We start from the raw sequence: 15,437 nt of genomic DNA, 5'->3' as shown, positions 1-15,437 counted from the left end.
GTTTTCGATAACACCATAACGAGTCTGAACGGAACGTTTTTGTGAAAAAAGAAAAATGAATTAATTAAAAATAACAAACGAAAGAAAATGTCACTCATTTTCTCTCCAAATTCGAAATATATGAACAATTTCGATTTCGAATGGAAAATTTTCCCACTGAGATTTCGAATTTCGCGCTTTCTCGCTTGCGAAAGATTCAAACGCTCGTATTGCGAAAATTTGAAGCATCTTAAAGTTTTCGAAGCTTCATATTCCCTTGCTTGAACGAATTTTTTCTTCTTCACTTTCGTCGCGTCCATAACGGTCCAAGATGAGGTAAAATTACACATTCGATGCGACTGAACAAAGATTTTCTAAATCACCCATAGGTGGAGCCAAAAAAGTTCTAAAATTTTGTCGACTGAAAATGTTTCGAGTCGAAAACAAAAAACTTAATTATCAAAAATAAAGCGAAATCACTTGAAGACTTTTTTCTTGCAAAAAACTTTCACTATTTCTTACGATTGATTTAAATGTTACAGTTACTAAACCATCTATGTAATAGCAAATATATCAAGTATAAGGGGCAATTAAAAGATTAAGGATAAATTTGGTTAATTACTAAAGTAACAATTACTCTTGTTGAATCAAATTAACTGAGATTTTATTTGTTACATTGTTCTCAATGGGCTTTGCCGAAAAGGATACAAAGGTGGATTATGATATCAATTTACTGTGAAATTAATTGTATCCATCATCATCTGCAGAACAATTTAAAGAGCTTGTGGAAAATTTATTCAATTGAATATTGAGCCGGAAAGAGTTTGGTTGATTATCGTAATTAAATAATCGCCGCCGGTGATTAGACTTTAGATCCTTTTCCATGTTCTTATGGCGACCATTGGTGAACAATAGATACAAAAAGTAGCAACAATTAAAACAATCGAAACAATTAATTCTTGGCCAGACTGGTTTCCATCGAGATTCAGTTTCCTCACTATTACAACAATCAACTTGCTGATTATAGTTTAGATGATTTAACTTAATCTTCATCACAATTAAAGTGATAATCAAAAAGTAATAATATTTAATCACAAATAGTCGAGAAAAAAGTTAAACATAATCAATGAACAACTAAAAACAACTAATCCTAAATTGTTACAAAATTAATCAAATTTTACACATTTAACAACAACAATTAAAAGTAATTTCATTTTATGGGAATATAACAATTAGTTATCAATTGTAATTACAACAACAAAGGAAAACTCAATGAAAAGAATCAGAGAATTGGGTTAATTTGATTTTAATTCTCAATGGTGAAAGAAAATAACAATTAATAACAATTGAACAAATGATTCGACAAATTTAGATCAGTAAATTGTAAATGTTAATCCCAACAATTAACCATAACAATTAAACAGCATCTCAGTTGGAAAAAAAATCGCTCGAGAAAAATTTTAAATCAATAACCATAAATGTGTTCACATGAAGATTTAAATCTGATGAAAACTTCAATCAAATTTGATAATTTTCTGAGCATCCTCAGAGTCTTCAGCATCCTCTTCATCTTCATCTTCATCCTCATCTTCATCCTCATCTTTGTCCATTGACGGATCAATATAAACTCTTGCACAATCCAAATTGGGTTGATTGAGAAAGAGCATCAATTGTTGATTTTGTTTTTGGGTTTCAAGTTAATCAATTAAATTGTCATCAAGGTATATTGTTTATTTATCTGTTACTTGTAAATCAATTGCTTAATCATCTTGTCAATCAATTAAATAGTGATGAAAATCAAACATCAATCAAAGAGTAACAATCACCAACGCAATATGAATACATCAAAATCCGAATCAACAACAACAACTGACAATTCAAATGATTTTGAAATAAAGCGACGGATTATCACCGATAATCAACAGCAATCATCATCAATTAATTACGATGATAAATCAACAAACTACTCATTCTCATCATCAAGTAATCATTCACATCATCAACAGTGTCCATCAACTCATGGGACAATTAAATGTCCATCAACATCGGACACCCTGATTGGCTTCATTCCGTTAATCCTGTTGATTGCAATATTGTCCTGCTTTGTATTTGGTGTTTTCACAATCATTAAATTAGCAATTAATCATGCCTATAAGGAGGATTATGATTAAATTGTTGGACTAATCAAACACTAACAACAATCAAGTGTAACCACATTTCACTTACATCTCATTTGTTACAATGAAAATCCAACACATTAACCCAATGTAATAATCAATTTATTTGGTAGCAATAAAAAAAAAGGTCAGAGACAATTTGATTAACAATCAACTTTAAATTGTTGTTGATTTTTTTTCCAATGGTAATTTAGTTTATATTTTTATTATCAACTTTAAGATGGTGATGGCGACTTGGACATCTTAGAATAATAATTGAAAAAAGAGAGAGAGAGAGAGAGAATTGGGTTGAAAGAGGAAGAGGAAGTGGGTGGATGGAGATGAGGATGAGGATGAGGAAGAGGATGTAAGATGAATTGATCGTGAAGATCAATTGTTAGAGGAGGAAAAAAAATTTCGATGATTGGTAACACGATTGAAAAGCCGTTGACTCGAGTGAACAATCAATTTTTGTACGAATTGTTAATTGTTGGTTAATTAACCTCAATGTTCATGTTTCATGGGGAAAGTAAGGGAAACATATTTATCTGCATGTGTGTCAGTGTTGGCAACGTGTTGAACGCGTGTTGAGGTTAAGGTTGAGGTCAGCAAATAATGAAAAGTGCAACAAGCCAAAAGTTTACAGGTAAAAGTAGCTCTTTTTTTGAACATAATTAATCAATCGGCCAATTAATTAATTAAAACAATTTTGGTAACGAGAATGAGACAAAAAAAGTGATCAGTTGATCAATGAGATTTTTGAGTAACTTGAATATTTTAGTTGATTTGGATTCAAGGATGATGAAGAGAGAGAGAGAGAGAGATGGAAATGATGAGGAAATTAATTAGAAATGGATTAGAATTAGAATAGATTTTTGTTCTTATCCATAATTATAATTATTCTTTTGGCTAATTAATAATTTGTAAATTATATATAAGAAAAAGAGAAGGAGAAAAAAAAATTTGAGATTTTTCTCCTTCTATTCCAATATAATATATATTTTTGTGTTCGACATCGGTTCCGTTTCCGTTTTTCGTCCTAAATTAATCTCAATTTGAAACAATTTATTTCTCATAAATTTCCACAAATATACGAAGAAATTGCTTAGTTAATAATTAATATTCCATCAAATTAATTAACCAGATCTTCGATCTTTTACTGAAGCGTTTTTGAAATTGCATCGAAGCCCCATGAATCCTTCTGCACAGCTGAGAGAAGAGAAGAAGAAATTAATTGTAATTAAATCGATTTAACAAAGATTGAAACAATTAAGAAAAAGAAAGAGAGAGAGAGAGAAGGATTAATAAAAAAGTAAACAATCAATTAATTGTAATTAATCACAACACAAGTTAAAACCATGAACCGTTAAAAGTGAAAACCCGGATAATGTAAACAAGAAGCGAAAGTAAATGCGAAGCAGAAATAAAGTTAATTGTATGAGGGAAGAAATTAAGTTAATTGTTGACGGAGTTAGAGAATCAAATTAGATAATAAGTTAGAGAGCAAGTAAGCGAAATAAATAATCAATTAATCAATTAATTGTTTAATTAAGAAACAACATACATCCCAGAAGAGGAAAAACGTGCTTGCTCTCACAACGATGGCCCCTAAATCCCTCAGCGCATCTGAAAAAAGGTTATGAACAAAATAAGTACAATTTAATTAGATATGATGATGTCCAGAGGGGTCAGAGGGCAAAGGTAAGGTTAACAGAGAGCAAGAGGAACCTTGGTAGAAATGAATAACATTGGAAGATGAATTTAAATGAAAATCGTTGAGAGACCAAAACAAAGGCACAAAATGATAGGCACGTCAGAACGAAAAGGAAACTAATAACATACAAGATAATGATGATGATGATGATGATGATGATAATGAAGATGTATCAAGAAAAGATGACAACTACATCATCTTCATTTTAATCAACAACAACAACAACTAAACAACATGGTTTCTGTAATATATTAGAGGATAATTATGATAATTGATAAAGAGCAAGTTAAATGTAGTTAATGAACCAGGAATGAGAAAGTAAATTGAACTGTTATTGGTTCATTTTTTAGGGTGAGGTCAGATGAGTGAAAACCGGACTTTGGTCATCCATCAATATGGTTTCTACTGTTTTAGTTAATTTTGATCATTATTAGATAGATTGTATTTGATATATTTATTTGTGTGTGGTTGCTATTATATTGAATTGTTGTTGTTCTAGACGTTGGCTGGTCTTTGAGGACCATTGGTCAATAACAACAACAACAACAACATACATGGTCAACCTGGTTCAGTGTTACCTTTATTGTATTTTATCAAAGTGATAAGACTCAAAGAAAATAATAATATGATGATGAAGAAAGAATGAGAGGAAGAAGAAGAAAGAAGAAGAAGAAGATGATGATGTTGTTGATGATAATGATGATGAAGATACAGAGAGAGAACGAGAGAGAGAGAGAGAGAGAGAGAGAGAGAGAGAGAGAGAGAGAGAAGACCCCTTTTTACTTTAGCACCGCTTATAAGCGATATATTTATAAGGTAAAGTAAATGGTTAGTTGGCCTGGCCAAGCCCAACCTAAAACTGACCTGAAGCCCAACTATCCGTGTGGCCTCGACTCAATTAGATCTATTTCTCTTTGGTAGGTCAAAAGAAAGGTAAAGAAAGGAAGAAAAAAACTTCTCTTCTTTTTTCAGGTTCACACAGAATTAACGGGAAAACGAAGAAAAAAATAAAAGACATTGTAATGGCAAATACAAAAAGCTTTCTCCTTCTTTCATCTTTTTTTTTACTCTCATCATCATCATCTCCTACTTCATCATAAAGAGTGAGTGAGAGAGAGAGAGAGAGAAGATAAGTGTACACTATAAAAAGGCCGACCTTAGGTTGAACGGCAGTCAGCACAGCGGGAGGCTCCAGGTTCAAGTAAAAATGAGAAGATGAAGAAAAAAGAAGACAATATTCGAGTGTAGGAAGATAAAGAGGGTAGAGAGAGAGAGAGAAGATATGAAAGAAGAAAAGTGAGAAAAAAAGAAAGAAGAGAAAGAGATAATAACTTACTGGCAAGCATATTCACCGACACTCTCGTAGAAAGTACAAGTTCCTCCATTGAGACAATAAGCATTGTGTGGACAAGGCCGACCTTTAGCGTGCCAAGGGTTGGATGTTGAGTCTGAGGTTGGTGTTGATGATGAAGGTGAATGAGGTGATTGCGGTGATGACGAAGATGATGACGAGAGGGAAGACGACGGATACGATGTGAATTGTGAATTATGTTGAGGTGTTGATGTATCCTTGTTATTTGAATGTGACGATGGCGATGATGAGGATGAGGATGATGGAGATGAAGATGTTGTACCATTTTGGTTTAATGAACTAACAATAACACGAACTTTACCAATGGACGGTTCTCGAGCGATTACATTCATCGCTCGACATTCATAGTATCCAGTGTCCACTGGAAGAACTGGTTTAATCTCTAATAGTGAATTATCCCTTTTTGCGAAAAAAAAGAAAGAGAAAAAGAAAGAAAAAGAATAAGAATAAAAGTAACAATAACAAAGGAAGAAAAAAAGGTAAAAGATTAACACAATTTGATTATGATGATTACTTATTATTGTTGTTGTTATTTATGGACAATCAACACAATGGACACAAAGTATCCTCGAAACTTACCTTCTTAAATGTCTAATACTAATTCGTCCTTTGCTTTTCAATCTTTTACCATTTTTAAACCATTTAATCCAAGGTGAAGGATTACCGTTCACTCTGCATTTCAGTCGCAACCTACTCTTTGATTGAATCCTTAGATCACCATTAAGACCTTGCACTTCCGGTGCTCGGGCTGATGGTTAGAGGTAATTGTCAAAATAATAATAGAGAGTCACAGGTAAAGGTCCATCCGGGGGTCCAGTCAAATGAAAGGTGAAGAGACGGGAGAGCAAGAGAGAGAGAGAGAGAGAGTAAGTGAGAGGATGGAGGGAGGTGAGTGGATGAGAGAAGGAAAGAAGAGAGGAAGATGAATGAGAGAGAGAGAGGAAGATGAGTGGATGATGACCATTGCACGGACGATGTGTTGAAAATAAAGGAAAGAGAAAAAGAAAGTGGTGAAAAGAAAGAGATTAGTTTAAATTAGGTGATGATTTAATCACTTTTAACTCAATCCCAGTTATCACTTTTTTTCTCACTCCCAAGGAGAGAGATAGAGAGTGAGAGAAAAATGAAGGGATGAAGGGAGAGAGAGAGTCTTTCTTTTTGACTCTCGAATCAGTCTAACATCCTTATCATCATCATCTTCTTCTGGGTTCATCATTTTCCAGGCTCTTGTCTACTTCTTCATCTTGAACAACTTTATCCTCATCAACATCCGACTCATTTGCGAGGTAAAAATAGCAGATGAACATCCTCATCATCACCATCATCATCTTCATCTTCCTTTCTTTTTCTCTTTCTATGTGTTAGAGAAAAAAAAAGAAGATCAAAAAGAAAGAAGAAAAATAAGTTAAGGAAAAGGAATTTTTTTTCCTTCTCTTAAAACTCAAACTCTAAAAACCTAAGAAAAAAAAAATCTTCCTTCTCTCATCCATCCTTCATCTTCATCTTCATTATCATCATCATCTCCTACTTCATCTTTTCGACTCCCTAATGTACACTTTCATCTTCATCTTCTTGGCCAACTTCATCTCTTTTACTGTTATATTTTTTTCATTAAACTTTTTCATTCTCAGCTCAGAATCAACAACAACAACAACATGATCTTCATCTTCATCCCCATGAATATGGGTTGTAGGCAAACACCCAGAAAATTTTCACAGATAAATTGTAATGCTTTCCACAAGATTTATTCAGACAATTTGACCATAATACACATGAAGACGACGACAATTTATGATTCAATTTATTTGGAATCAAGGATTTTCAATTGAGTTGAGTGAAAAAGACTCTCAGTGAAAGTTATTACTTTAAATAATCGCAATTTAACTAATTGTAACTGTATTGTTGTAAATAGTAAGTGAGTGAATATGATGGCGGTGGCGGTGATGATGAGGATGAGGATGATTATGTTGATGGTGGTGGTAGAAAGTAGTTGTAATAATAATAGAGTATAATAATAAGAGGAAGATGATGAAAGATGAAGATAAAAGTCATAATCTTCTTAGAGAAAGTTATTTATGATTTGGGTTGATTGTTAAGTGAAAACAACAGTTAATTATTTTGGGAGGATAATCAGTGTAATAATTACTTACCCCAATCGGGATTAGATAAAATTTTCCTAACAGCTCTTGCTGATCGCTTATTGTGAAGCTCAGGTGAGGTGAACGCGTTCAAATAATTTATACACAATGAGGAAGATGAGGTTGATGTGGGGGAGGATGAAGATGAAGATGAGGATGATGAGGATGATGATGGACTATATGAATGACCGTGACTGTTTGAGTCATCACTTGATGACATTGATGATGAGGAGGATGATGAAAATGACTGAGTTGACGTCCTTAAATTGTTATATTCACAATCACTATCAGCAAATTGTTGTTTTTGCAGATCAATGAGTGAGGTTAAAGGTGATGATGCAAAGACAATGTATCGCTGACCAGGTCTTAATTGTCCAATTGAAGTTTCATTAAGGTGAACTGGACAATAGGGTGGAATTGATTTACCTTGTTTACTTCGGATAAAGTAAAGTGTTACTTGGGAACCGGATATTAGGTTAACCGGAACTGTACCGGAACCAAATTCAGGTGTCACTCCGATGTTTTTAATTGATTTACGAACACGGAAAGTGGCCGCAATTTTACCCCCATAATCCTCAGATAGTGAAAGTAAGTACCCGTTAAACACGATCGGAGCGAGATAGGCCTTGGAAGCGGCATCTAACACAGATTCCCATTGACTTGGTGGACCTTCGGGACACTTTTGTTCATTATTATTACTACTATTATCGTTGATTGTTGATGATGATGATGATGATGGTGATGACAATTGATAGGAATAGCCAAGACTTTGACCTGAGGCCAGAAGCATTAGATTAACAAGATTGTACAGTAATAAAATTATATAATAATTATTATGTTTACTTGGGTAAATGTTGTTTGATTGTTTTAACCGGTAAGGCCTCATAAGTAAAAGTAAATTAATAAAGTTCATAGTTTTTTAAATTGGAAACGATTTAAAAAACAAACAATTTAGTTATGTTATATTACGACGATAGTAATTGAATGATGATGGACACGAACAAGAGGTTGACCAAGACTGATAAAAATGCCACAAAGAGAAATAAATTTTTCGTAACATGAATGGACCAAAATGAACCAATAAATCGAAATTCGTACAAATACAATAATATGAATAAGAAAAGTGCACAATATTCGATTTCGATGGAAACTATTTTTTCTTCAACATTTTCTCTTCTTTTTTCTTGCTCCCTTCAGATGTCTGCTCTCTCTCTCTCTCTCTCTTTCATCTTCTTTTTCTATCTATATGATGATGATGATGATGACCCCCCAAGCTCAGCTCAAAAGTACAAGAAAAGCTCATCTCATATGATTAGGGCGGGATTCGTTTTCCTCTCCATCCCCTTCTCTCATCATCTTCATCTTCTTTCAAATTCTCTTTCTTTTTTCTTCTTTCGTTTTACTTTCGCATATCTCTCGCTCTTTCTTTCATTCAGTTTTCTTCTTCTCGTTATCATCACTTTACTGTCTTTCTCTCTCTCTCTCTTTCTTTCTTTCTTTCTTCACTAACCCGAAGGGTAATAAGGATGAAATCATAATGATCATCTTCATCTTCATCCTCATCCTCATCTTTATTATCTTCATTATCATTATAAGAACTGATAGAGAAACAATTGAAATAAAGACAAAATAATTCATGTAATCATATTGTTAACAGAGTGATTATCAATTAAATGTTATTAGGGATTAAAAGGCTCAGGATGAGGATGAGGGATGAAGATGATTAGGATGAAAAGTGAAAACGATTTGAGAAAAGAGAGAGAGAGAAACTTAGAGATGCTCTTAAAACATCATCAGTAATAATTGTCATTTAACTAATGATTAATTTGTAATCGACGAGAATTTTTTTCTCCTTCTTGGCCAACAAACTTTACTAAATCACACAAATCACTTTAAATCTTGATTAATTGTTTCGTTCAATTTATCTATCGGGTGAGTTGAACTGAAACATAATATTTAACTCACAGTGGAACCTTTTTGTTGACAAAACATCAGCACTCAGAGTGGGGTGGGTGGTGATGGAGGAGGTGGAGGAGGAAAAGGGCAAAGTTGTTAACCTGAAAAGTGCTGACGTTTGTTAGCAAATGTCAGTTTCTCGAACTTGTTTTTGTTGTTTTTCTAAAAGTTCTAATAAGTATTTTTAGAAGTTGATTTTTTTTTCGACTTCGATTCTGTGTTCATTTGATTCCTTCTTTCAAAATTATTAACATTTCAATTCTTATCAATTGATTATCTTATTGAGAAGATATAACAACCTCTTCTCTCTAATTGAGAATCAAATTCATTGATCATCGATTTCAACTAATCAATTGATTATCAATGTTTTCCTTTGCTCTTTCTCATCTCTCTCACTTCTCACTTACATCATTTCTTAATCATGTTTACGTCTTTGTCTTAATCATGTTTAACGTAGGCGATGATTGTTCAAATCTCGGTGTAACTGTTAACGTAATTATAATTGTTGTCAAACATTTGTAACTTTGTTAACAAAATGTCAACTCTTAACTTCCGCCGATGATTTAATCTAAACTTAGAAACAATTGATTTAATTGACATTATTTTCACAATCATTATTAACTTAATCATGATAATTATCAACTCCAAATGGATTGAGCCCAAAATTTTGTTTTCAAATCTTTAACTAGTTAACCCTTTTAATTTGATTGTTGATATTAATTTAACTTTCCACCCACAACTTTTTTGCTCTCTTACTCTAAATGTAATTAGAAGTTGAGTAATTATCGTTATTTAGAATCAACAATCATCTAAATTGTTCACTGATTGTGAAATACAATGAATCTATTTCGTAATTAGAGACTTTTATTTAAATAACAAAATCCTTCGTTAATCAGATATTTTTGATTCTAATTCACGGGAAACTTTAATTAATCCAGTTAATTGATTTAACGGATAACAAAACATCAACAAGCAAAATCTAAGTGAATTGGTTAATCATTTAGATTAATGATTACCAATCCAATTTGATTGCAAGAAAATGTATCAATAGTTAAGGAAACAATTGATCATTGATTGTCGGTGTAATCAAGTTAATTGTTTCAATTTATGAATGAGAGGTAAAGTGATAAAAGTTTAAATTGTTTAGCAAGAAAAAAGAGAGAAATGATTTTAGCCTCAGGGTAAATTAGATTGTTAGTCGAGTGACAATCATGTTTTGACTTCTGGTAAAAGGGGTCAGTGTGAAAGACAATTAGGTGAAGGGTCATTCTCAAGTGATTGAGGTCAATTAAGTGAAAACAATTCGAAACCGTTTCAACGATTTATGATTTGTGAATATATAGATTGTTGAGAAGATTCATTTCACAAGGGAAACAATTAAGATGAACAATTTAAGGGAAGAGAAAAACTTTTTCGACTCGTGCGTTAGATCAACAACTTACAAAGGTCAACATTTGACCCATCAACATAATCGCCCACTCTCTGTGTCATCAACCGAATCAATTTAACATCTCGAGTTGTTAAAAGGTCTCAATTTACCCAACAGGTTTCATCTAAATCATTTTACTAACAACAATCAAAGTTGCAATCACAATTCTCAGTCAGCTGGTAAAAGATTCATTCAATTGTAGCAGAACGAATGAAATTGTTAACTTTTTTGATTGTTCAATGGATCAATTTGGAAGGCAAGACAATTAACGGCCAGTGGGCATCTTTCAGATGACCAGATCTCTCAAATCCGGTCCAGTAAATTAGATTCACGAACCATTGACCATGTTAATTGTTGCAATAAAAACAATTTAAATCATCGCATTTTTCAAAGCTTCATTTACTTTTCATTTAACTCCATCTGTTGACCAATCAAATTAATTCAATTGTTGATTGTTGGATAGACAAATGTCACTAATTAACTGTCATCGTGTTTCAAACAATCCGATTAACTAATCCGGATTAATCGAGTTAAATTAGATCAGGTTGAGGAATTGTTTTCCTTTTCAACAACAATCATAATATACAATTTTGTAGATCTGTTGATGATTAAATATTAGAAATGATAATTATCTTGATTAAATTAAACAAAATGAGATATAATTAAATTACTCAGTAAGAGGAGAGATTAGAATTAGGAAAAGAGATATTTGAGAAAGTTAATTGGTAAAGTGGAGGGTTAATGATAAGATGGAAAAATTAAAAAATTATCATCGTTAATTGTAACAAAATTGGCGATGATTAACAGAATTGTTTGCACGTATTTCAATCAATAGTTTGGTAGGTTTCTTTTTGATTGTTTCCTTAATTATTGTCAATTCCAATGTGGTTCCTCTCATAAGTATGAAAATATTAATACAAATTTTGTTTTTCGATAAATATATTAAACTAATTGTAACTAATCATTAATCAATCATCTTAATGGCATTAAACTAGTTGTAGCAATAAGATGCTCTTGTCGTCGGATTAATTGTTCCGTTTGATCATTACTGAATCTCAATACAGCAGCTATCACCTTGGCAAGAGTCTGAGGAGTGAAAAAATTGACATGACAACAATTAGCTGAGGATTTAACAATAAAAAACATCGAGAAATTAAATTGTTATAATTAATTGGTCAACATACCATTGGCTCTCTTCCCATCATATATTCAAATATGATATTCCGGAGATATTCATATTCAGTGGGTTCAGGAAGATTACATGAAGTGTTACCCAAATTGTTAGATTCTTGTTTTTGTCTAATATCAAGCAACTCTTTCAGTCTCAAGTTTTCCTCCTGATATTGTAACAGTGATTTCTGCATGGCCTTAACCTGGAAAGAGTGTTCATTAACTGATGATGAATTAAATTCGTTGTGAATTTGCTTTAATTGTGTCTCCTTTTCATCCAAAATTTGCTTATAATGTTGATGAACTTCTTCCAGTGCTGAATTTTTCTCCGACAATTCAGTTTCCAGTAAATCAATTTCCTTTTTATAATCGTAGATGATTTTATCCTCTGAACTGTTAAATCTCTCCATTAGACTTTCTATTTCACTTTGTTTTTCTGAAACTTTTAATTCTAAAGATGTGATAGTGTCATTTAAAGAGTCGATTGATGTTTGTTTCTCCTTCACCTCATTTTGTAGTAAACCAACTTGTAAAAGTGTCTCCTGATTAGCTGATTGTTTTGATTTTAAATCTTCCAATTCAATCTTTAACTGGCTTAATTCACTATTACAGTTAACAATTTGTTCCTCTTTCTCCTTAAGATTAGATTCATTCAAGGATTTTATCTCATTTAACTGAGCTCTCAATGAATCCAGTTCACTTTTGGCTTCACTATTTTCACGTTGATATTGCTTCAGAATTGATGATTGTGATGCGAATTTGGCTTCATATTGTTTCTCCAATAAATTTAACTCTTTTCTATTTTCATCCTGTAAACCCTCAATCTCCTTGGTGTGTGTAAGTTTACATGAAGATAATTGATCCGCATTATTTTCCATCAGCTGTTCCATTTCCAATACTTTCTTTTCCAATAACTGAATCAGCGATTCTTTATCTGTAAACAGTTTCTCCTTTTCCTCGTACAATGATTTATCTTTTACAAGATCTTCTATCACTGAATCTTTCTCAATCAATTGTTTCATATACGAATCAACTTTTGGATTTAGTTCATTTATCAGTTCATCTTTCTCTTTACACACTTTTTCCATGTTGGCCAATTTTCCCCTGTAAGATGATACACTATCATCTAATTTTTTAACTGCTTCCAATTTGTCACTTAGAGCAGCCTCGGAAACAATTAGTTTTCCTTTTAATTCAGTGATTTGTTTCGTCTTCTCTTCCAAGGTTTTCTCCAATTTAACCATTCTAGTTTTCGATGATGCTACAGTCTCTTCCAATTTCTTTGTGTTCGATGATTTTTCCGTCAACGTATCTTCCTTTTTCTTCAAGTCTTCTCGCAATTTCTTCACATCATCTTCCAGTTTCTTGATTGTACCTTCTTTCGTTTCTTTGACCTTTTCCAGTTCACGAGTTTTAACCGTTGCACTTTTCTCAGTTTCGAGTAATTTTTCTTTCAGATCAGCAATTGTTTGATCTTTATCCATCAGAGATTTCGTTAATTTATCTGATTGTGTTTGGTATGATGATAGACTTTCCTCCAATTTTTTAATCCGTGTTTCCTTTTCTGTTAACAGTGAATCTTTTTCTTCCAGGAGAGATTGTGATTGTTGATTTTTCTCTTGTATTTGATTAAACTGTTGTTTACTTTTTAAATTCAGTTCATCCTTTTCCTCGTGAAAACGGTTCTCCAAAATTTTCATGTCTTCTTTTAATTTATCAATCTCGGTTTTTCTGGTGACTAATTCATCGGTTAATTGTTTGATTTCGGCTCCATTATCTGTTGAATTACTTTTTAAACTGTTGTTTTCTTGTTCCAATTGGTTATATTTTTCTTGTAATTCTTTCATGTCACTTTCTTTAGTTTGTAAAGAATTGGAAACATGTTCTTCAAGCTTTTCGATTTGTTGTTCGATTTGAGTCTTGAGGATTGAATTTTCTTCTTTCATTGCCTCCAATTCAGCTTTAGTTTCCAGATATTCTTCTTCTTTGGTCTGTAGTGATTTCTGAACTTTATCGAGTTGATTTTCGAGGTCTGAACATCTTTTCTCTAAATTTCTTAACTCTTGATCTTTTTCTTGAGCTTGAGCGATTATATCAGCTAATTCGTTATTGTCAATCTGTATTTGATCCTTGATTGTTGCTAATTCCTCCTCAAGAGCAAACTTTTCTTTCTTCAAAGATTCAACTTCTCTCTGCAATGGTTCATTATTATCAGCTAATTGAATCAAATCTTCTTGTTTCTTTACTTGATTAACAGTCTCATTCCCTGATGGTACAACCTTATCTTTTTGTGGTGCAACAGAAACCATCGGCTCTTTAAGAGTTGGATTGAATTGAGATGAATCAACGGTATTACTTGAATTAGTTAACTGATCCATATTCTCTGATATAGTTGAACGTGGTGAATGACTACGAGATGTACTGGTCGATGGATTGTTACCATCGAAATTTTTTACATTCGAAACCTAAAACAACAAATGGAAATGATAGAAAAAAATTCATTAGAAATCAAGAAATGAGATAAAAGGAGTAATTAAAATGGTAGATTTACAATCAAAGCCCATAAAAGGATTTATTTCTACAATTAAGAACAGTTAGAAATGATCTAAATTGAATTGATAACTGAAGATCATGTTAGCATAAAAAACTATACAACTCAACATGCAAATGACTAAGTAATCAATTCAATGGATCAATTTGGAGAGTCAAAAAAATGTGACTCAAATTGATTCTTCTTATGGATCTTATTCTGAATGAAATATTGATTGATTAGGAATCGAAACTAGAAACAGAAATTAAATCAACTCTTTGTAGTTGATTATTCAAATTTGTTTGATCATAAGGTAAGATTTATAAGGAGATGATAAGAAATGGTCACAATTCTTGGAAGATGGTCAATCAAATTAAAATAATCACCAGAGAAAACAAGAGATGAGTATTAATTGTTGTCTTGGAACAATAGAGTAAGATACAAATAGAAAGAGAAAAAAATTCAATAGATCAAATCAACAGAATCAAATTAATCAACTTACTAAATTGTCAATGAGTCCGACACCAGTTTCAAGAAGATTAGAGGTAAATCCTTGTTTCTGTTGAATTTCATCTTTCAACTTCTTGAACATTATGATGACGGTTAAGAATCATCAGAATGATAACCAATCAATGCGAGAATAATTTCAAGTCCCGATAAACCAATAAGACGGTTAATTGCGATAAAAGAAATTGATTAACATTAGTTAATGAGAGATAAACATTACAATAGAATCTATTGAATAGATTAAAACGTAAACACAACATTCGATATATCGAATAATATCCGATAGAAAAGTTCGATGTTCGATATTGGGATCGAATCTTTGATTGACTGAATCAATTGGAATTACGATTAAAAAGTTAACGATTAAGATTAATTGCAATAAGTTTCTGTCCCAATTAACGAATGAAAATTACTACGAATCAATAATTAAAAGGAAAATTAACTAAATCAGTTAAATCTAATTCCTGGAAAATAATTTTACTTTTG

The 15,437-nt window shown here is 32.2% G+C and overlaps 2 protein-coding genes across 3 annotated transcripts; both read right to left on the bottom strand.

Moving 5' to 3' along the window:
• Positions 1 to 3,183: 3,183 nt before the first annotated feature.
• LOC128397312 (uncharacterized protein DDB_G0271670-like) lies at positions 3,184 to 10,975 on the bottom strand. Of its 2 annotated transcripts, XM_053358027.1 has the most exons (5): positions 7,372 to 10,975; positions 5,801 to 5,969; positions 5,186 to 5,620; positions 3,700 to 3,761; positions 3,184 to 3,344 (listed from the first exon to the last, which is right to left on the bottom strand). In XM_053358027.1, the coding sequence occupies exons 1-5, from the start codon at positions 8,270 to 8,272 to the stop codon at positions 3,292 to 3,294; spliced, it is 1,620 nt and encodes a 539-aa protein (XP_053214002.1). In that variant the 5' UTR covers positions 8,273 to 10,975; the 3' UTR covers positions 3,184 to 3,291. The 2 variants fall into 2 exon arrangements, with proteins under 2 accessions (XP_053214002.1, XP_053214003.1); XM_053358028.1 differs by lacking the exon at positions 3,700 to 3,761.
• A 397-nt stretch (positions 10,976 to 11,372) lies between these two features.
• Positions 11,373 to 15,182, bottom strand: LOC128397311 (golgin subfamily A member 4-like). The gene is made up of 3 exons (XM_053358026.1): positions 14,947 to 15,182; positions 11,929 to 14,379; positions 11,373 to 11,830 (listed from the first exon to the last, which is right to left on the bottom strand). Exons 1-3 carry the CDS (start codon positions 15,034 to 15,036, stop codon positions 11,717 to 11,719), a joined length of 2,655 nt encoding a protein of 884 aa, XP_053214001.1. The 5' UTR covers positions 15,037 to 15,182; the 3' UTR covers positions 11,373 to 11,716.
• Positions 15,183 to 15,437: the final 255 nt, after the last annotated feature.

The sequence above is a fragment of the Panonychus citri genome, unplaced genomic scaffold, assembly GCF_014898815.1.
Source record: "Panonychus citri isolate SS breed McGregor unplaced genomic scaffold, ASM1489881v1 Contig00028, whole genome shotgun sequence".
NCBI classification, from domain to species: domain Eukaryota; kingdom Metazoa; phylum Arthropoda; class Arachnida; order Trombidiformes; family Tetranychidae; genus Panonychus; species Panonychus citri.
Note: the sequence above shows the minus strand (reverse complement) of the source record. Positions and strands in the feature narration are given on the sequence as shown.